This window comes from Podarcis gaigeae (genome assembly GCF_964106915.1).
Source record: "Podarcis gaigeae genome assembly, chromosome: Z".
NCBI lineage: Eukaryota > Metazoa > Chordata > Lepidosauria > Squamata > Lacertidae > Podarcis > Podarcis gaigeae.
Window position 1 is genome coordinate 48,158,066 of NC_139691.1, and position 23,288 is coordinate 48,181,353.

Consider the following 23,288-nt stretch of genomic DNA (forward strand, 5'->3'; position numbering starts at 1 on the left):
TCCTCCTAGGGAGGGAGCCAGGCAGGCTGTCCAGCTGGTGGTGGAGCAGCAGCAGCAGCAGCAGGGAAAGGTAGAAGAAGGGAGAGCAAGGCAAGAGGGATGCCCATGCCTCCATCCCTGCCATGGGAGGCTGTGGCTCTCCAGCCTGGCAGGCCCCCAGCCACTCGCCCAGCTGGCCATGCTGAATAAAAATGAGAAGGAGAAACTGAGCCAGGTCAGGCCTGAGGAGAAGGCAGCAGCTGCAGGAGACCCTAGGAAGGAACGGGCTCTTGGGGGGGGGGGTGCAATGGAGATGGGTGTTGCTGGTGGGGTGCAGGCAAGCCTGTGGGGGGCTGGAGTTTGAGGGGTGGGGGCAAGGATGTTGTGGTGGTTGAGGGTGGGTGCTGGAATTAGCTGGGCTCTGGTTGTTTGCAAAATGAAAAACTTTAATAAAAATATTAACATGACGGGGGGGGAACTCTCCCCCCCCCCCAGCAGTGATAGTGATGTGGAATAGAATGTCCCTGTTTTCAACAGAGGAATTTCGGAGGGTATGGTACAGGGTAATGTAGCCTTTAGAAGACAATGAGGTGTGTATTGGCTTGAGTGTTGGGCTAAGTTCTGGGAACCAGGGTTCGAATCCACACTCAGCCATGAAACTCGCTTAGGTGATCTTGGGCCATTCACTGCCTCTCAGTCTAACCTTCCTCACAGGGTTGTTGTGACCAGAAAATGGAGAGGAAGAGGAACTATGGAAGCCAATTTGAGCTCCATAGAAGGAAAAAGGAGGGAATGAATGTATGAATGTATGAATGAATGAATGAAATGTTCAGAGCTGAGCTTAAGAATGAGAAAGAAGAAGAAAAGCTGAAACTGACAAATCTGCTCCATCCCTAATGCCCAGGCAGGCTGCCAACTGCTGACCCTGGCTGATAGATCACAACTCTGCCATGTCTGTCTGATGAGTGGATTCCTCCTTCTGAGCACAGGGAGCTGCTCTTCTGCCCATCAGCCTCCCCGTGGAGCCACTTGCTTCTTAAGCACAATCACACTCTTGTGGTTTTGGCTTGAAAAGCAAGTTCTGTTTGGATTTGGGTTTTTAAACAGCAGCATTGCTCATGTTCTGAATAACACAAAACGAAAATAATTATCTCCAAAGTATTTAGTCAGTATGTTAAAAAGAATGAATTGTGTGTGTTGTGTTAACTGCCATATGTTTGTCAAAATGCTAATTAAAATGTGTGTGCTTCCTGGGCTATTTTTACTCCTGCATCCCAACCTTGCTCGGCAATCTGCCATAATGAGGGACTAACAGGCAGTTGAAAATTTCAAGCTCCTGTTTTTGAACAGAGCTTTAAAAAATATTTCATTTATTAATTGCATTTCTATCCCCTGCCCCTCCTCCCCAAGGAGCCCAGGGTAGCAAGCAAACACACAATTTAAGAACAAAAAGAAAACAAATTAATTCTAAAACAAATTAAAGCATTCTAAAAACAATCAGAATTAAAATGTCTAAAAGCAGTTTCCGTTTAAAATATTCTAAAAGCTATCACAGTTAAAAACATACTTGCATCCAACAACCTCAAGATTTCCAGGAGCAGTGTCCTTCATCCACCAAATGCCTGATTATACAGGAATGTTTTCAAATTCCTCCTGAAAGTTACTAATGGCAGGGATCTTACTCGGGAGGGCATTCCACAATGGGGGAGCCACCACTGAAAAGGGCCTGCCATGTATCAGCGCCGGTCAAGCAGCCCTGGTGGCAGCAGCAGCAAGGCCTCATCTGGTGATTATAGGGTCCAAAATAGTTGATAATGGAGAAGGCCCTATGAGAAGGCAGAGGATTCCCTCCCCCCCCCCCCCCCGACACACATATTTGATATCTGCATCATTCCACAAAGGGAGCCTTCACCCTGTGCTGGCCTCCCCAAACAATACATCAAACTCAGAGCAACTGGGATCAGATAGGCTTAGGCCTTCCAGCCCACATGGTCACTTTCACGTGGAGCTGCCCTTGGCTTCAGTTACAACGCAGGCGGAATGTTTCACTACAATGACACACTTTCCTGCACCTAGAAAATTAGCACATGAGGGATTGATGCGGAATCATGATCTCATAGTGTTGGAGAGGACCTCCAAGGTCGTTCAGGATTGTTGCTCTCCCAAATCTGGAAAGTTGCTGCCAATCAGTGTATACAGTGCTGAGTAAAATAGACCACTGGTCTGACTTGATATAAAGCAGCATATTCCTATGAGAAGGTGAGGGTGATATTTATTTTTTTCCCCTTTATTTTTTATCTTGCCCCTTCTCCATGGGGCGCTGGGTGTCATATTTCGCTCTCATCCACCCACCCATTATATCTTCATAGCAACTCTGTGAGGTGGGTCGGGCTGACCAAGGGATGGTTGATCTAAATTAACCCAGTGAGCTTTAGGGGTGAGCAGGGATTTGTTTGCACACAGGATATTGTAGAGCTTGCAAAGTGTCCTGAAAACCCTCTTAGGAGAAAAGGTTAAAATATTTGGGGCTCTGTGATTTAGTGGGGGGTGAAGGTGAGGGTGAGGGGGAAGTCACTAAGAGGGTACCTGTAGAGGTGTACAAGATTATCCATGATGTCAAAAAAGGTGAATATGGAGTTTTTCTCCCGGTCACATAACCTTGGAACCTGAGCTGGAAGCTGACCATTAGAAGATCCAGGGCAGGTAAAAGAAAGTACATATTTAGGAAGCACAGAGTTAAACTATGGAATTTGCTACCACAAAATGGCCACCAATTTGCACAGCTTTTAAAAGGGAACTAGACAAATTGCATTTTATTTGTTTATTCATAACAATATTTGTATACCACTATACCACTTAAAATTATTAAAGCAGTTTACAGCAATTATAAAAGCATAAAGAGCATAAAAGCATGCAGTAAAAGCTTTAAAAGTTCAAAACAAAAAACTCATAATTTCCTGCATAGGCCTGGTGGAATAGAACAGTTTTCAGCAGGCATTTAAATGTTGGGACAAAAGGATAAATTCATGCAGGACAAGGCTATCAGTGATGGCTAGTTGTGGTGGCTTATTACCTCCAATATCAGAGACTTGAAGCTTTTCTGACCACAAAGATATCTCACTGGCAGGGAAAATGTGACCAGCTAATTCCTTTGCTAGTTGTGAGTTTGTTAAAGTCTCAGGAGCCCAGGCACAAACCAAAGATGGCAACTCTTTTTGTGGAACTTCAAAAGACACTTAAAACTTTTATTTCCTCATTGCATTTTCATTTCCCTTCAAAGGGATGTTTGGGCCACAGAGTTCATGCCAGAGTTCATGCCCTCCTCTACCCATCTGATTATCCTCACAAAAGCCCTGTGTGGTCGGTCAGGCTGAGAGATAATGGCTGAGCGGAGGCTGCATACGAGCTTCATGGTTGAGTGGGGATTTGAACCCCATTTCCCTTGATTTTAGCCCCACACTCTTAACTGCTATGCTGTGCTGGCCACACTTGTCTTTGTTCACATCCTCTGTCTCTGCCTGGCAAACAGATCTTGAAAACTCATGTGCCACTCACAGCCGCTGAGATTGATTCAACCAACAACCTCCTCCTTTCTTCTGCTCTCTGCCTTGCCAAGGCAGAAGGAAAAGTGCCAGCTGTCAAAATAGGAAGACAAGGCCTCCCAACGAGCTATTTGTAATGCCTTTTTAAGGTTGCAAAGAAAGCCAACATCAATCGCAAATAAGATCACTGCTAGCTGCACGGTTCTCAGCAATGCAGTATTTTCTTTTATGAAAAGAAAAACAGGTGGCCACATGACCCGGAAAGCTGTCCATGGACAAATGCTAGCTCCCCCGGCCTGAAAAGTGAGATGAGTGCCACAACCCCATAGTCGCCTTTGACTGAACTTAACCATTCAGGGGTCCTTTACCTTTTTTTCTTATTTCTTTTACACTTCCAGTATTTAACTTGTGATCAGCTTAAGTGCAAGATCACCTTTGGCCAGATATGCCCCCGTAACCACTTTGTTCTGCAGAACTGGTTCCATTGTAGGTGCTGCACGATACCCATTCAGTACTTGTAAGCAATCAAACTTGTAGTGTGGCAGCACCTGCGCTTTGGAACTCCCTGCCTAGTGACATCAGGCAGGTGACTTAACTCTACTCTTTCTGGTGCCTGCTAGAAAAAAATTTGTTTCAGTAAGCCTACCCAAATATGCAGAATGTTGTGTTTGTTTGTTTTTTAAAATACCAATTTGAGTTTATCACTGACTCTTATTTTTCTCAAACATTTTAAATAGTTGTTTTTAACAGCTTACAGCTTTTATTGATAATTTTATTGTTTTATTCATTTTGCAAACCACTTGGAAAGTTTTTTTGTAAAAACAACAACAGTAGCAATCAAGCAGGATATAAATTCTATGAAATAAATGAATAAAACCTCTCCGCAGTTAGCAAGCATTGGGATAGCAATGCGCACAGCTCATTTCAATGGAGCAATAGAAGCTGGCTCATTTGCATGAATGGGGCAGTACCTCACCAACCTCAGCCTGCTCTCAGTCAGCCCCCACCTGTCTGCTTTCTCACCTGCATCCAGCCTAAAGGAGGGCACTGCCTGTCAGCATCCTCCTCCTTGGTCTCAGTGTTGCCTCATGTAGTATTCAGCAGGGAGGAGGGAGGAGGCAAAGCTAGACTCAGCTGGTTCTGCCTGTCATTGGCTCTAGTGCTGCCAGGTGCTGGGCTCCATGCTTACCAACCACAGTGCTGGATCATGCCCCTGATAATCTGAATCAGGCTGCCTTGCAAAAGAGCTTGCTGATAAGATCTTGCCGCTTCCAAAGATGTCTGTTTAAAACCCTTTTTTTAATTGATTCATTAATTGATAACAAAACCCTTTTTTTGGAAATAACACCCCTCTCTTTGCTTTTTAAAAAGAAGTGACTCTTGTCCAAGGAGGCAGTAGCAGTGTTTTCAATTTAGCTACAGTCAGGGAGCTGAAATAGGAGTTCAAAGGAATTTCCCCACGATAAGAGAAATGTAGTTGGTAATGACCTTCCTCAGTAATTAAAGCCAGGGTGACATAACGGAAGTGGTGTCCGCTGTCCTGTTTCTTGGGATGAAGAACACTGATGAGGTGGGTCAGGGGGGTCCTGTTAGCCAGAGTGATGGAGAAATTTGTGTCTGTCTTCAGTGTGGTGCAGGGAGCAGAGTGTTGGGGTGCAGAAGACAATTTTAAAACATTGTTCAGCCAAAACAAGGACTAAGTGATTGTGAGCTACATCAGGCCTGGGGGGAAATGTGGTCCTCCAGTCCTTGGTATCTGGCCAGGACCCCTCTCCCCAGTCATACTTCTCACAGTCTCTGCTTTCCACCCCAGTTGCATTTGCCCGACAGCAATCTGTCCTTGAACTCTGATCAGTGACCTCAGTGGTGCAGAGTGCCTTCCATCAGCTTTGGATAGACCTGTGTCTCTATCTGGACAGGGACAGCCTAACTACTATTGTCTATGCTCTGGTAACCTCTAGGTTAGATTCCTGCAACACATTATATATTGGGCTGCCTCTGAAGATGGTTCAGAAACTTCAGCTAGTGCAGAATTCGGCAGCCAGATTGCTGTCCTCTGTCTGCTGCCAGAGGCCCATGGAGGTGGTAGGTGAGGTTCAGCATGGAGATTATTGTTAATAGCAGGCATGAAGGAGGCAGGTAGGATTTTCAGAACCTGGGAGAGCTCCAAGAGAGCTGACGCATTGCTCCAACAAGAGTTAGAATGTAGACCTAATGTGCCTAAAGTAGGCCAATAACTACTCAAATTCTACCTCTCCTTATCTAAGCTGGAAACATCTTGGAGGCAAAGCTGTGTGGCTTGAAGTCTTAAGCTTCAACGCCTCTGAGCAACTTGCCATCTCTGCCTGACTCATCTTAGTGGTCCTGTTGCATGCAGAAATTCAAATGAGGGGTGAAGATCATTTCCTTGAGCTGTCAGGGAGAGGAGCCATGGTTCATTTTGAACAGGACATGGCTTGCTCTCTTCGGAGCGTGACTCTCTGCTGCTGTCAGGGGACCCATCAGTCCATCTCCCTGACCTTTTTCTAAAGGCAGCCTGTTGGCTTTTTAACCCCAGCAGGCAAGTGAAATGCCATTAACTTTACAAAGGCAGAAAATTAATCCATCATCTGTAAGAGCCTCTGAAGGGTTCAGTGGAGGGCACTTTGAATGTCGGAAAGCTTGGAGGAAACTTGCTGTGCCAGTCTTCAGCAGGGGAAGGGCTTAAGGAGATACTTAATTTTCTATTGACTTAAACATTTTCATTGCTTGGGTGCTTTGACTGATGATTTTGAGCTGCCAGCAGTCAGTGATTATGTCTCTTTTGTCTTTGCCCTTGTTCAGGTGGGCATCCATAGCTCAGGGAATTAACATTGTGAAAAGGGCTTGAGTACAGTGGCTCTTGAAAGGTGGCTGATAATTCTGTATATGGCTGCTGGATTGGGTCAAAGACCCATCTAACCCAACATCCTGTTCTCACAGGGGAATGACATCCCGTCATTTCACCACTCGTGGTCCTTTATAGCTTTCTCCTGGCGAATAGAGACTCTGTGTGCATGTGTATGCAACTGTGGAAGATCCATGTCATAAATCCCTAGTTCAGCACTCACCTCTAGCCATCGGCCGAAGCTTTCCTTTGGCTGATGAATTCACAGCCTTGCCCACATGACGCCTTCTTATGAGCCAAGTAAACAGGTTGAGGTTACTGGGGCTGCATTTTGAATCTTATCAAGAAAACTAGTTCCACTGAGATATACAAATAGGGAAGGCTCCCATTTAAGATATGCCAACAATGAAGCAGGTTGTAAGCTGTGGAAATAAAATAGATACATTTGCTGTTATTATTATATTTTAAATTAATTCAGTGGGGGCAGGAGTGGAGACCTCTTAATTAAAAGTGGGAACTGTTGTGTGGAACCCAGCTGATGAAGCTCCCATGTCCCCAGATCATTTGACAATTTTTAGTGTCCTTCTTGCGCCTTAGGAAAAGGGGTTTGGGGCTCAGTTTTTGTTTGGTTGTTTGTTTGTTCCATCTTTTCTGTTCCTTTCCAGTTTTCCTTACGCTATTTCTCCATTCTGCCCCCTTTGTCTCAACATCTCTAAATCAGGCTATGCGGCCTCACGTGACCTCAGTAAATGAACTCAACAGCGTTTGAGATCTTGAAGAATCCTTTAAAGAAATAGGCAACATAGCTTTGAGGGGGAAACTGTGGGATGTTTACAATGTGCCTCTTTTTTTGCAGCATCCACATCATCACATCAGTGGCATCAAAATGGCAGTCTGTAGTCCCCACCCATTTAATCCAATTTATTTATTTAAAATATAGCATTATTTCTCAAAAACAAAACCCAAAGAGGTTTACAACAACCATACTACTTGAAATATTATTTTTTAAAAAAAAAAACAATGTAAAAATAAATAAAAATAAGTGACCACCCACTAACTGGCTACCCAGTTGGATTGGGTAAAATAAGAAAGTTGTTGTTGTCCCTATATTCACTGGAGAAATGTTGGAGGGCATGCATGCTCAGAATGTCCAAGAGGTTTTCCACTTGCCCTGTGCATTCTAGAATTGGGTCTGAGCAGTTTTCCCTTTGCCCTGTCGCTTTTCCTCAGAAAACCTGCTTTTTAGTGATAAATCGGAACAAATGGGAATCTGCTGAAAACTCAGTTGCTGTTTGCTCTGATTCAGTGCTAAACCATGAGTTTTCCCCGGGTGGAAGCGGTGAAGCAAACAGAAGTGTAGGTAAGCCCTAAGTGCCAAGGTTTTTAAAAGTTATTTTTTCTGGTCTGGAGTTTGAGTCAAACATGTGAGCCCCCACCTGGAGTCTGAAGCTGTCCAAACAGACAGGTTTACCACCTCTGTTGGAACAAGGTCAAGAGACATTTCTTGAAAGCATATTAGAGTGATTGCCACCCGGAGCACATTGATGTCAGCACATGAAAGCTAAAGAGGAGCCGTGTTTTCAGAGACCTAAATAATGCCTGGAGAGCAACAGTCAGCGATGCCCTTGATTCTTCCTCCTGCACTCACCAGGAAGGATTTGCTTGTTTTCAAAAATCACCAGTGACAAAGTTGCCTGATTAGACTAATTGTCCCATCTCTCTCGACTCAGGGAAAGGAAGGTGGCATGATGAGGGCCATTAGCAATGCACCTCATCAAGATGGGGTAATTTTGCGAGTCACTTGTCTGGGAATGGAGCAGAGACAAGAGAGCATCGCTTCTCCTTCTGTTGCCATACGCTGCTTTTCAGTGTGAGAAAGTCTTCACTTCTGATGTGGGGGTGGGTGGGCAGGGGATATACGAGTAATGAAGTGCAAGAAAAGTTTAAACTCCATGTAATTGCTCACTGTTTCTGTAAAATCTGTGGCTGTTGAAGTGTGTGTGTGTGTGTGTGTGTGTGTGTGTGTGTGTGTGTGTGTGTGGATAGGGGAAGCAGATGAAGGGAAATGGAATTAGTATGAAAAATGATGGTCAAAATGATGGTCTGTGCTTTCTGATGTGAATGGGCCACAAGTTCCATTTGCAGCCCCTAAACTCCTAAGAGAAATGGCCACTCTAAGGAAATTGTAAGGGAATTTGGCAAACAGGGCCACAGTTGCCAGTTTGCTCAATGAAACAGAGGGTGTGTGGAGTCTTGCATGCCCTGATCTGTAGGTCACAAGTCATAGAATCATAGAATCATAGAGTTGGAAGAGACCACAAGGGCCATCGAGTCCAACCCCCTGCCAAGCAGGAAACACCATCAGAGCACTCCTGACATATGGTTGTCACAGATAGGGAGCCAACGTTGTGGACTCCATCCAGGTCACCAAGACCAATGGTCTAATATTATCAAAACAGCAGCATCCGGAGAGCTGCAGGCTCCCCATCCCTAATCTAAACAGTCATTGCCACAATAATAGGCTCTTGAACAGCCACAAACGAAAGGACCTCACCTTGACAACAGGCAGCCCACATCATCAGCAGAGCACATAATCTGTATGTGGAAAAGCCTTGGGTTCAATCCCCAGCAGCCCTAAATTAGATCTTGTTCTTAGTTGATTAGCATCATCATCATATAAAAATAAAAAAACCTAAGTGGGAGGTAGGGATGTCAAAGAATTCTGACAGAAACAGAAGCAGAAGATGTGGGTGTTCGCTTATTTTTTCCAAGTCTGGAATGGAAATCGATTTAGGGAATGCAATCAGTGTTCACTGTTTTTGTTGCTTTTGGTTTGCAAATGATACCTTATTATTTATATCATGGCCCCACCCCGCCTCACCCTGCCATCACATTTGCACTGTGTTTCCTTTGCATTGAAATGAGCTGGGTGGAAGGAGATGACAATGTAATTGATTATGTCAATAGTGTAAGTTAAGTAATTTTGCTGCAATGGGCAAATGAGATAAATGACATAGTAGCATTTGGGGGTGGGAAGTTCAAACAAGCAGAAGAGTTGCAAAAGACCCACCCCACCCCTCTCTGCCTGAAGCCCTGGAAAGCCAGTGCAAGTCAGTGCAAGCTTCCCCAACCTGGTGCCCCCTAGTTATTTTGGAGTTCCATTCCCATCCATCCCAGATAGCACAGCCAAGATCATATAGCCATGCTGGGTGGGGTTGATGGGAACGGAAGGACCCAGGTTGGGGAAGCTGGAACAGATAGTTCAATTCCCTCCCAGCATTTTCATCTGCCCATGTAAAAAGTAGTAACCACTTCTTGCCTCCCAATCAGGGCACGACAGTGGGGAGCCCTTCCCATGCCCGTCTCTTAGCCATTCTGGTTGTGAGCCCAGCAGGGCAATTTAAGGGTGCAAAGGGGGTAACTGATCACCATGAGACAAATAATCTTATGCACCCTAAGAACCACCCTCAGACAAGTATGCAAGTAAAACTTCATCTCATGATGTACTAGGGTCGTCCCGGATTATTATTTTTAGCTGAATGAATACAAATTATCTGGGAAGCAAAACACCTGCATAACATTCTGGAAAGAAATGTAATGTTTGCTTGTGCCTCATTCAGAAGGTCATCACCTCTCAAATGTCGAATTAAGTCACAGGTTGAATTGAGCTCACTTTCATTAAGCTGCACGTGTCTTATTTATTTAATGGTGGCTCTGAGGATGACTTGTTTCTCATCTTGGATGAGTGCCTGGCCTTCCTTAAAACTAATTAGCAACCTCTCTCTGCTTATCTAAAAGGGAGAGACTCCATGATTTCCACAGCCCCTGGTAGCTGGCCTGATTTTCCTTGGGGAAAGGGTCATAACACAGTGGAGGGGGGGGGGGGAATTGCTTTGCAAATAGAAGGCTCCAGGTTCAGTTCCTGGCATCTCTAGACAGAGCTGGAACGGAGTCCTGCCTGAAGCCCTGCAGAGCCCACTACCAGTCAGGGTGGACATAGGGCTGGGCAATATCTGGTTTTAAACATTGTGATGCATCACCAGCTACACATTGTGATATGCCAATATATCACAATGTCTGAAATAAGGATTGAGCTGTGAGGAGGCAATGGCTGGCTTCACAGTGTTTCCCGCATTGCGATTTTTGTGTAGCACGCACACACGCACACACACACACACACACACACACACACAATGATTCGTGATATATTGCCAGGTCAAAAATTATGAAACCAATATCACACAGTATGGACTTCAAACTAGATTTGGACAATATATTGATATATCACCCAGCCCTGGTGGACAGTATTGAGCTAGATCGACCAATGGTCTGACTCAGGTTAAGGCAGTTTCCTGTACTCCCATTTGAGTAGAAGGTCATAGCTCAGTCTTAGAGCAAGGGCTTTGCCTGCTCCAGGATCAATAAAATGATCCAAACACATTCAATAACGAGGTGCAGCAGCATGGCCTGACCTGTCCCCTTGGAAAGGCAGGCAGTAGGAAGGGCAGCCAGGATATTCAATATTTAAAACACTGTGGCTGGGCATCTAGGAGTGTTTATAGCATAGTTGCATGCATGATTACATGGAAGTGGATCTCAGTGGGTTCTGTGCTGGCTGATCCTTGGGAACCACGTTTGGGTGCCACCAGGCTATATTCCTTGTCCACCTAGACCAGACTAGGTCTCTGTGTGGCTGTCCAGGGTCTCAGGTCCCTCCCCTTCCCTGCTGCCTGATACTTTAAAATTGTTCTAGCTGGGAATTGAACCAGGGGCTTACTGCATGCAGAGCCTGTGCTCTCCTGCTCAGCCATGGGGACTCCCCCTCTGCAGCTTTGATTTCTTTATTTCCTTTCTCTTGGCACTTCAGCAGATTTCTCATAGCACCCGGTTTGGGAACTACAAACCTAGGGGCTCCCTAGGGGTGAGTGAATCCACCAGTTTAAGTTTCTCCCAGTTTCCCATTTTATTCCAATCTTAATTTTTCACAGTAATTTGTGGTTTCTTTTTTAAATCCCTGTGAAAATTCACCAGCAATTTTAGAGCAAATTTCTCTTTATATACGTATTTTGTATGCAATTTTGACTAATGTGCCATTTTTATTTTGCAAAGCCCTCTCCCCGATTTCTGCTTGCTGATGTATTCTTACACACATTTTTGTATCCATAGTTTGGCTAGAGAGCTGCAGCACCAAAATTCAGAGAAGTGTGAACTTCAGATAATTGTGTTTTTGTTCCCGTATTGGTTCAAGAAATGTGAATTAGGCCATTTTTCATCCAGATGCAAAGGGATGAATTTCTCCTGCAGTTCTCATGTGCCACCCAGTGCAATTCTGGGCCTCAGCTAGGTTGTGAAACCCTCCCCCAACTAATCTGTCTTCTCTCCCCTTGCTTCTCTTCCCCCCCCCTCTCTCTCCCACTCTCTCTTTCTGTGTTTCAGATTATGCTTGGCCCTTACCTAAACAATTGTGTCCAATCTGGATTTCCTTAGATGTCCTCTTTTCTACTGCCTCTATCATGCACCTCTGCGCCATCTCTCTTGACCGCTATGTTGCGATCCGTAACCCCATCGAGCACAGCCGGTTTAATTCTCGCACCAAGGCAATAATGAAAATTGCTGCTGTTTGGACCATCTCTATAGGTAAGTCACCCTCCCTTGTTGCCAGGTATAACCTTGTAAATACTGGCGTGGTTTTCTTTTTCCAGCCTCTATTTACTTTGAAAAAAATTCCCATAAATTTCAGTTAATATGGGTTGCAATGACTGATGATAATGGACTGTTGCTGCGAACAATAAAGCTTTCTTTTTAATTGGCTGGCAGAGTTTATTAAGCATTATACTTCACCTTCCAATATCAATTATGATACCCATATGAGCAAGCCAATCAATATCTGAAGCTGGCCAAAACCCAGCCTATTGGACAAGGGTTGTGTGAACAGCATAGATACATCTGCAGCAAAGAGTTGTTGGGCATGTGCAGGTGTGTAATCTTCTGCACAAACACTTAAACATGTTACCTTTAAGATGCCAGCAACCCCTCTGGGTTTTATTTCTAAGTGATCACTTCCCCTGAAGCCTGAAGTAGTGCCATCCACTGAACCTCCTCAGCATTCTGCCAACTGAAATGTTGCTTGTCCTTCGTGCCTTTCACATCCTGCATCTCCCACCAAACAACTGTACATTTTGTAAGTGAGAGAGTAGCATGGAAAGTGGTAAATGTTGAGAAGGTCTTGACCCACTTGGTGGGTGGGTTCCTAGGCATGTTAAGAAAGCAGAAATATCCATTCCAACCTGCATTCATCACCACCAGTGCTGCTTCCATTCCACTGCACTTTGGTTCCCACCAAGTACTCAGTTGTTCACCCTGCAGCCCGCTATTTGATGCAAGTGATGTGAGTTACTTAACTTGCATAACTCTTTATAGAATCATAGAATCATAGAGTTGGAAGAGACCACAAGGGCCATCGAGTCCAACCCCCTGCCAAGCAGGAAACACCATCAGAGCACTCCTGACATATGGTTGTCAAGCCTCTGCTTAAAGACCTCCAAAGAAGGAGACTCCACCACACTCCTTGGCAGCAAATTCCACTGTCGAACAGCTCTTACTGTCAGGAAGTTCTTCCTAATGTTTAGGTGGAATCTTCTTTCTTGTAGTTTGGATCCATTGCTCTGTGTCCGCTTCTCTGGAGCAGCAGAAAACAACCTTTCTCCCTCCTCTATGTGACCTCCTTTTATATATTTGAACATGGCTATCATATCACCCCTTAACCTCCTCTTCTCCAGGCTAAACATGCCCAGCTCCCTTAGCCGTTCCTCATAAGGCATCGTTTCCAGGCCTTTGACCATTTTGGTTGCCCTCCTCTGGACATGTTCCAGTTTGTCAGTGTCCTTCTTGAACTGTGGTGCCCAGAACTGGACACAGTACTCCAGGTGAGGTCTGACCAGAGCAGAATACAGTGGCACTATTACTTCCCTTGATCTAGATGCTATACTCCTATTGATGCAGCCCAGAATTGCATTGGCTTTTTTAGCTGCCGCGTCACACTGTTGGCTCATGTCAAGTTTGTGGTCAACCAAGACTCCTAGATCCTTTTCACATGTACTGCTCTCAAGCCAGATGTCACCCATCTTGTATTTGTGCCTCTCATTTTTTTTGCCCAAGTGCAATACTTTACATTTCTCCCAAAATTCATCTTGTTTGTTTTGGCCCAGTTCTCTAATCTGTCAAGGTCGTTTTGAAGTGTGATCCTGTCCTCTGGGGTGTTAGCCACCCCTCCCAGTTGGGTGTCATCTGCAAATTTGATCAGGATGCCCTTGAGTCCATCATCCAAGTCGTTGATAAAGATGTTGAATAAGACCGGGCCCAAGACAGAACCCTGTGGCACCCCACTAGTCACTCTTCTCCAGGATGAAGAGGAACCATTGATGAGCAATGAAGCTTACATTCAATGTAAAGGAAATGACAAAACAATGTTGTGGTGACACATTAACTGCTTATTGTTTGCAGACTTAAAAACAATATGAACAAATAGTGATCATATTCACTTGACTGTTTTCCATTTGCTTACCAAAGACAAACACATGAATGGCAGCAATTTTTGCTTCCTTTCCTGTTTTTGGTGGAATTCTCTGACATACCTAGCTCTGACCCAGGTCAGGTTTCTAGGATGGGCCCAGGACATTTTACTAGCTGAGACAGAGCAGCAAATGGTGTGCCCCCTACCCAAGTCAAAGGGTTGTCTTCAATGTTAGTCCTACTCAGCGTAGAACCACTGGAACCAAAGGACACGAGAAACTCAGTAAATTCAATTAGTCTACTTTTGGTTCCTCGAAAGTCACACTGTCCAACTTCTGCAGATCAAAAACTGGGATGTCGTTCTTCCTGGATGTGCTCCCTGGTGAGTCACGTGGTCTATGCTGTGCTCTCCCCCCCCCCCCATGTTTTTTTTAGGGCAAAATCTTAGTATATGCCATACCAGCCTTGCTCTTTAAAAGCCAGAGAAGTGTCACTGATGTTTTAGTCAGTGTAGATGTAACACAGATATCCAAAGGTTAGCCCTGCCAAGTTAGCATCCTTCTCCACCCCCACCCACAATTTGATGCCATATACTCTGCTCACAAAGGAGCTAGGAATTAAGCCGGATGATGTAATAGCTTCAGCCACTGCTTAATGCAATCTTGGGTTGTGGGAAGCTTTTCAGGGGAGGGTTGCCTGGAGCAAGTTTTTGAAGGTTGTGGACAAGATATGTGATCCTTTCCTCTGTTTCTTTTGTAGCTGATTAAAATAACTATTTAAGTTGGTGGGTATGGAATGTTTTGGGTGGGCAGTCAGTTCAAGATGGCTGGCCATCTTCTCCCTATACTTGTGGAGCCATCTGGTGGGCAAGTGGGCTAACCTTGTTTCTCCCAGAGCTCTATCTGTTTAGCCAGTGCTTGCAAGAATGTGTATAAATAAGGGAAATGAAATAGAAACATTAGTATATTGAGATAAATGTCCACTAAAATGCTGGCAACTTTTAAAATGCAAACTGATGTCTAATATCTGCTAGGAATGAAAGAAACTGACACAGGAAGAGTTGCTCATCCCTATTGTTAAATGAAATTATCATTATCCATTCCAAGCATATAAGTGGGGTTATAAAATGGGTTATAAATATAAACTGAAATAACGTATTTTGCTGCTCCTGCTGTTGTTTTTGGCCTTCCCTTTCCGAATGGATCTCTTCAGGGATCTCGCTGCCCATCCCAGTCATCGGCCTGCAAGACGATTCCCGGGTGTTTGTGAATGGGAGCTGCGTCCTCAATGATGAGAACTTTGTCCTCATTGGTTCCTTTGTGGCGTTCTTCATCCCACTCATCATCATGGTGTTTGCCTACTGCCTGACCATCCAAGTGCTGCAGAAACAAGCATCTGTGTTCCTGTACGGGGAGGCGCCCAAGCAGAGGAGGAGCAGCATGAGCTGTCTGAAGAAGGAGAACAACACGGAGAACCTCTCCATGCTTCAGAACCATGAGGCCGCATCCCACTTGAACTCTCCTGTCAACAAGGAAGGGGTGCTGTTCCGGAAAGGCACCATGCAGTCCATCAACAATGAGCGGAGGGCATCCAAGGTCCTGGGGATTGTCTTCTTTCTGTTCCTCATCATGTGGTGCCCCTTTTTCATCACCAACATAATGTCTGTCCTCTGCAAGGAAGCCTGTGATGAGGCTCTGCTGGGGGAGCTCCTAGACGTCTTCGTTTGGGTGGGCTACATCTGCTCTGGGGTCAACCCCCTGGTATACACACTCTTCAACAAAATCTACCGCAGGGCTTTCTCTAACTACATCCGCTGCCGTTACAACAATGGCAAAAAGTCAGCGCAGCGGCACAACCAGTGTCCAAACGTCTCGACAACAGCTTTATACGGGAAAGACCTCAATTTGAACAGTTACCGCAATGGGAATGAACTCAACAGCATGGAGATGGACGAGACGGAGGATGCTTTGGAAATGCACGTAGGAACCTCAGAGCTCTCGATAAACAACTGCAGTGGCAAGAAAACGAGTAGTGTGTAAGACTGTTCAAGGACACACCTACGCTCCAGATTTCGTTGTGGCTCAGCTACAGACAATGTATGTGTTAATCAAAGAATGATGTAAATAATGCATTCTGAACAAAGCAGTCTCTCCTTTTTTAAAATTTGAACTTTCACATTTGTAACTCATTGCTTTCCATCATTCCTAAAACAGAATCTGTACTTACTGTTAAAAGCAGAGGAGGCAGAGCCTCTATAGGAACAGTGGGTACCAGACCCAAAGTGGCATTTGTTATTTTGCTTCTGAAATGTTGATTTTTCTCCCCTTGCTGCATGAACAAAAGTGCTGACTATTAATCTCAGGTGGTATTTTTTTGAGTCCTCAATGGTCCATTATGAGTAGTCACAAATCAAATAAAGGGATATGGGCTTGGATAGTTCAACGTTTCTTGTGCTAGCATTGATAGCAAACCCTGGATAAATGCATGTTGTGCTTGGTTGTGTTGGATGAGTTGATGAAAATGACTACCTGGATGAATGACAGCTGTGGGAAAAGATTGATCCCAGGCTAAGGGATCATTAGAAAAGGGATCAAAACAAACCTGTCAATACCACCATGCCTTTAAAGAAATCATGTTTCCACGTCTTCCTTTTATTTTTTAAAGGATCTTTGTAGAACTGGAAATGGTGCAGAAAAAAGTAACCATAGGGATCAAAGGCCTGGGACAACTCCCCTGTGAATAAAAGCTACATTATATTTGCAACTTTTTAATTTGAAAAAGAAGTTGAATAAAGGTGGCATGTTAGTGGTGTATATGATATTGCATGGTGTTGAGAAAGTGGACAAAGGGTTTCCCCCCACATCCCCCCTCTCAAAATACTAGAACCTAATGGGGCCATACAACTGAAGATTCAGGAGAGATAAAAAGGAAAATTGTACCACGCGGTGCACAGTCAGAATATGGGATTTGTTTCCATAAAGTGTGACAATGACCACCAATTTAGATTGGATTAGACACATTCTACAACGGCTACTTGTTAGGGTGGCTGGATATTATCTCCAGGATCAGAGATATCAGGCTTCTGAATCCCACTTCCTTAGGAACCACAGTATGAGAGGGCTTGTCTCTTCCTTGTGGGCTTCCCATAGACACCTGGAAAGCCATCGTGGGCAACTGGATGTTGGACTAGGAAGCAGGGCTCTTCCTATGTTCCTTTGTTATGAGGAGCAGAATAAAATGCTCTAACCGGGCAAGATTTTTAAAAGCCTGCCTGTGAGAACCTATCAACAGGGCTGGATGTTTGTGTTGCAATTTTGGTGCATGACATTTCCTAAAGAAATGTGCCTCCTCTTAAGTAGGAAGGGAAGTGACCAAAGTGCTTCCTCCAAAGTGTTATTTTGTTTGAACATTCTCTCTAGCCCTTTCCCAACATCCTAGAAGGCAATGCTTTTAAAAGTCTCATCAGGTGTGAGGAAGGGGAAGGAGAGAGAATGCACAATTAGCTTGCTCTTCCTGTTCCCCATTGTTCTCCAAAATAGATCTTGCACCAGGAAGCAAAGATTCAGGCTGGCACCATACCTGGGATGGTGAACTTGCAGGTTGACTGTAATTCATGCATCCCCCAGAAATATGGTGGAATAGAGAGTGAGACAGACAAGATGGCAGAGAGTGAGAGAACTACATAGTCCTGCAGACTTCACTCACTTTGGTCCATGGCTCTGCCTAGTTGACTTTCTATAACCCAGCAGCCCTTCATAGGAAAAGGTTCTCCATCTTGTCCATAGGGAGATGCACAAGATCAAATATGGAGAAAAGTGGAGAAAAGTGTTAAAATATGGAGAAAAGTGGAGAAAAGTGTTAAAAAGGAAACTTGAGTTGCTGGAATGGAAGCCATTGTACTTTCACCCAACCAGTGAACTATAGTCTACCTATGGAGTGCAAATGGAAAAAGGAATTCCCACCCCTAGGTGCCTTCTGCAACAAATCTGGTGCAGGAAGGAAACTGTATCCTCACCCTCTGTGGCCTTCAAGAGAACCAGACCCGAGGATTGTTCCTTGTTGTAAGTCCAATGAAATTTTGGGATTCCATTGAAACTTTTGCTGATGACTCGCACCAATGGCTTGGTGTTCCTCTGTACATTAATTTTTTTCCATGTAGCTAACTTGCTTAGAATCATTTCTCCCAAAATACTGTAGGTAACCTCACCCTCTGGAGATTTCTGATGAAAGTTACTGCTTTGAATGAGTTTCCCCAACCAATTTTCTTGGGCTAGGCAGGGTTTGCAGGAACATGGAGTTCAGGTCTCTTGAAAAGATGTAGTTAGTTGATCAAAACATTATGGTGCTTGAAGCAATCCCCCATTTTGCCCCAGTGTACTAAGAGAAACTACCTAAAGGAAAGAAGTTGCATGTAAGTGGACTGCTGTGTATAACAGACAAGGTAACATCATTCAGCAAAGCACCACAACTTATTACTCAAAGGAGACAAAGGGATATTTTTCTTTTATTCACAAAAAGCTTTTACCAGCACAAGTACAACAGAATGGCAGCTTCTTATTGTATTGGAGTGGCGTAGATTCTGAGTGTGCACATTAAAAACACATAACTTGGTAGGAGGGCAAATTTAAGTATCTAAACAACCTCCAGATTTTTAAAAAATAGCTAGTTGCTAAATGTCATGTGCCTGCAAAGGCTTGTAGGTATGTTGATGATTTAGGGTCAGTGCGAGATTCTGAGAAGTTCAGTCTTCTGTGCCTTGGTATCTGGTGCTGTTTCTCAATGAGCAACAACCAAATAAACAGCGCAAAACATCTCTATAGAAACATGTTTCTTTGTATAATATAGATCAGGTGTAGGGAACTTCTGTGGCACACCAGATGTTGCTGGAGTACTCCTAGGAATGTAAGAAGACATCATTATCCATTGATTATCATTATCCATTCCGTCCTGTATTCATCACATGAAGTGATTCATCTTCCACTGAAAACTCCATTATTTGTCTCACACTGTCTGCTATGGCAAAGTGGTAACCTACACAATTTATGTAGTTGTCGTTACATTATGTATTACATTAGGAGGCTTTAAAAGAGGATTAGAGAAATCCGTGTTACAGCTATACACTACCTCCACAGTCACAGAAAGTAATGCTTACGAGTACTGGGTTGGCTGGAAGCCATCGAAGGGGAGAGTGCTGTTGTGCTCATGTTGTGCCCCCTGGTTTCCCACAGGCATCTGGTGGGCCACCTTGAGAGCAGGTTACTAGGCTTGATGGGCCATTGACCTGATACTGCAGGCTGTTCATATTCCACCCCATCAAATTCAGTACAAAGGAGGCGCATTGCAAATGAAGAGGAGTCACATAATCAATTACATATTGCTTGAGGCTGTTGAATGCAGCAGCCACAGCAAATAGTGATCACATACGCTGGGTTGATTTCTGTTCTGGACATGGGGCAAAGAAAGCAATTTCCCCTCCCATTTCTGTTTTTGTTGGAATTCTCCGATATTCCTAAGTACAACTCCAATCAACCCCAGAAAGCATGGCCAGCGGCCATGGACGATGGGAGTTTTAGTTCAGCACCATCAGGAGGGCTGGAGGTTCCGCACACCTGATATAGAAGATTCACAAAATTACTGTATTTTTCCATGTATAAGGCTAGGTTTTTTCCTTTTAAAAAATGTCAAAAATTCGGGGGCATCTAATATATGGATAGTAAAATACACAATTTTTTCTTAAATCAGAGTCCCCCAAAATTGGGGGCATCTTATAGACGGAAAAATACAGTAATCATTCCTTGGCACAAAATTTAGATTACCTTGATGGCAGTCTTTAGTTGATTGCTTTATTTATACTTAGCCTCTCTCATGTAGATAATGACATTTCAGTCTAGTTCTTAAGACCTGGTTGAAGCCCAATTTTTTTTTTTATAAACTGAGGATTCCTTGATGGGTAGATTTATCTAATAATCTATACAGCTCATCATATACAATGACAGTTACAACAACAACAACAACAACAACAACAACAACAACAACAACAGTTATTGGTATTAACTGCCAATGCAGTTCTGTCTAAAGCACCACGTTCATTGCTAAGTGTTTGCCACCTTCTTTCAAGCTCTTCAGACTCCTCCTTGCATCTTTCTAGCAGAAGTTACCAAAGAGGCAGCATTGCTTCCTCTTGGCTGTGTTAAGAAGGTTATCATTCCAGCATCACTGAAGGCAAGGTTTTTTCAGGTGAGTAGTCCTCAGTGAGGGATGTGGGTTAAACCACAGAGCCTAGGACTTGCTGATCAGAAGGTTGGCAGTTCGAATCCCCACGACGGGGTGAGCTCCTGTTGCTCAGTCCCTGCTCCTGCCAACCTAGCAGTTTGAAAGCACATCAAAGTGCAAGTAGATAAATAGGTGTGTGAAGGTAAACAGTGTTTCCATGCGCTGCTCTGGTTCGCCAGGCCGGTTTACAGAATAATATCTACTCTCTATCCACCTTCCCAGCACTCTTATCTTTTTTTTATAATAATATTTTATTAAGTTTTAACAGTAAAGAAATTCAGAAAAATACAAAAACACAAAAATACAAAGTTACAAAATACAAAGGTACAAACATTAAACATGAAAAGGAAAAAGAAAAAAAGAAAGAAAAATACATAAAAAAGAAAACAAAAATCCCTCTTTTTAAATTTCTCATCTTTAGTTAATTTATTTTCCTGACTTCCTCACGCCTCCCTTTTTTGTATCCCTTTTGAAAATTGGTTCAGCAAATTCATATCCTATTTAGTTTGTCTATTATCAATCCGATCTTACATTTTACCTTGTTGCTAGAACCCCTTCAATTCATTTCAATGCCATCAACATTCAAAAATTTTACAATGTTTCTGTAAATAAGTTTTAAATTTCCTCCAATCTTCTTCCACCAGCTCTTCTCCCTGGTCTCGAATTCTGCCAGTCATTTCCGCCATTTCCATATAGTCTATTAATTGCATCTGCCATTCTTCCAGAGTGGGTAGGTCTTGTGTCTTCCAATGCTTTGCGATGAGAATTCTTGCTGCTGCTGTAGCGTACATAAAGAAAGTTCTATCCTTCTTTAGCACCGTTTGGCCTATGCCCAGGAGAAAGGCCTCTGGTTTCTTCAGAAAAGTGTATTTAAATACTTTTTTCATTTCATTATAGATCATCTCCCAGAAAGCCTTAATCCTTGGGCACGTCCACCAAAGGTGAAAGAATGTACAGTGGTGCCCCGCAAGACGAATGCCTCGCAAGACGAAAAACCCGCTAGACGAAAGGGTTTTCCGTTTTTTGAGGCGCTTCGCAAGACGAATTTCCCTATGGGCTTGCTTCGCAAGAAGAAAGCCCATAGGGAAATCTCCGGGGACCTCTTTTAAATGCTGGTGGTGGGGAGCAAAGCCTCCCCCCCCTCCGGCCTTCAGAAGAGGTCCAGGAAGGCTGGCGGGGGCCGAAAGGCTTTGCTCCCCACCGCCAGCATTTTAAAAGCGGTCCGGGATAGCAGGGAAGCGCTTCCCGCTATCCCGGATGGCTTTTGAAGGCAGACGGGGGGGAGCAAAGCCTTTTGCCCCCCACCCGCCTTCGCACCCCCACCGAGGTCCTGGACCTCTTCTGAACGCCGGCGGGGGGCAAAAATCTTTGCTCCCCCCTGCCTGCCTTCCCGGGAGAGCGGAGAAACGCAGCGCTTTCTCCGCTTTCCCGGACGGCTTTTGAAGGCAGGCGGCGGGGGGGGGGACAAAGACTTTCGCCCCCCACCGGCCTTCAGAAGAAGGAGAGCGCTGCGTTTCTCCGCTCTCCCGGGAAGGCAGGCAGGGGGGAGCAAAGTCTTTGCTCCCCCCTGCCTGCCTTCCCAGGAGAGCGGAGAAACGCAGCGCTGCCTGCCTGCCCAGGAGAGCGGAAAAACGCAGCGCTTTCTCCGCTTTCCCGGACGGCAGCGCTGCCGCCCGCCAGCATTTTAAAAAACCCCGGGACAGCGGAGAAGTCCTCCGCTGTCCCGGGGTTTTTTAAAATGCTGGGGGTGGGAAGAAAAGCCCTTGTCCCCCCCCCCCGCAGCCTTCAGAAGAGGTCGGGGGACAGACTGTCCCCGGACCTAGTCTGAAGGCGGTTTCCTTAGGAACGCATTGATTGATTTTCAATGCATTCCTATGGGAAACCGTGCTTCGCAAGACGAAAAACTCACAAGACGAAAAAACTTGCGGAACGAATTAATTTCGTCTTGCGAGGCACCACTGTACCTTCAGTTTCTTTACATTTCCAACATTTATTGTCGGGCAAATGATATATTTTTGCTAGCTTGACTGGAGTCATGTACCACCTGTACATCATTTTTATAATATTCTCTCTTAGGGCATTACATGCCGTGAATTTAATCCCGGTGGTCCACAACTTCTGCCAGTCAGCAAACATAATATTATATCCTAGATCTTGTGCCCATTTTATCATTGCAGATTTTACCGTTTCTTCCTCAGTGTTCCATTTCAACAGCAGATTGTACATTATTGATAGTATCTTAGCATTGGGTTCTAACAGTTCTGTTTCTAACTTTGATTTTTCCACCTGGAAACCATTTTTTTTATCCAGGTTATAAACCTCTCTTATTTGAAAATAGTGTAACCAATCTTGCACCTTCTCTTTAAGCTTCTCATAGCTCTGCAGTTTTCCCAGCACTCTTATCTTGTTCCCACTCATGTAAGCATCTTTATTCTAAACTATTATAACTAGTGACAAATGGAATCAGTGATATAGACACAGGTCTCTCAACAGGCTACCCAATGAAGTGAATTTCCCAGGATGGGTTTGATCACAAAGCAATGCTACAGAGGGGTATATTAAGCCCTTCCCAAGGATCACACAATAATTAGACAGACATCTAATTTAAAATGTAAACATTCAATATGCATTTATGAAGTTGTACCCTGCCTCTTTGGCACTCTGAAAATAAATTTATTTTCTCTGAAGGAATCCCATCATCAGGACCTCTTAACCAGTTAGAATCTGTTCATGTTTCCTTTTTCTGCAATATGTAGTACTGATAGAACCATAGCTGTCAACTTACAGATTTGAAAATAAGGGGCAAGCAGCCAAAGTAAGGGATTTTAGTCTACCAGCTGAAATACAAAGTTAAAAGGGACCAGATAATTTTGGAGAGCAGCGCTGGTTTTTAGCCCTTCGTTTCCAGAGGTTGCTGCTCAAGACACCAGCCGATGAAACACTGCAATTAAATAACTAGAAGCAGCAACCACTTTTCGCGCAAAACAAAGTGCAAGCTACGAAGATGCTGCTGCAGTTCTGTATCTTTTCTCTCGTGCTCCATCTGCAGTTCTCAATTCCATCAGGTGGGGCGGGGGGAAATAGTGCCCGAAGTAAACCCACAGATCAGACCATCT

The 23,288-nt window shown here is 44.3% G+C and overlaps 1 protein-coding gene across 15 annotated transcripts in view; it reads left to right on the plus strand.

Moving 5' to 3' along the window:
* LOC310836945 (5-hydroxytryptamine receptor 2A-like) overlaps window positions 1-16,529 on the plus strand; it is a 241,768-nt gene extending 225,239 nt beyond the window's left edge. For all 15 annotated transcript variants that reach the window (XM_083722949.1, XM_083722952.1, XM_083722955.1 and 12 more), the window contains 2 exons: window positions 11,824-12,024; window positions 15,112-16,529. In XM_083722949.1, coding sequence (XP_083579075.1) covers window positions 11,824-12,024; window positions 15,112-15,938 — 1,028 coding nt within the window. In that variant the 3' untranslated portion in view covers window positions 15,939-16,529. The remainder of the gene's footprint in view (window positions 1-11,823; window positions 12,025-15,111) is intronic.
* Window positions 16,530-23,288: the final 6,759 nt, after the last annotated feature.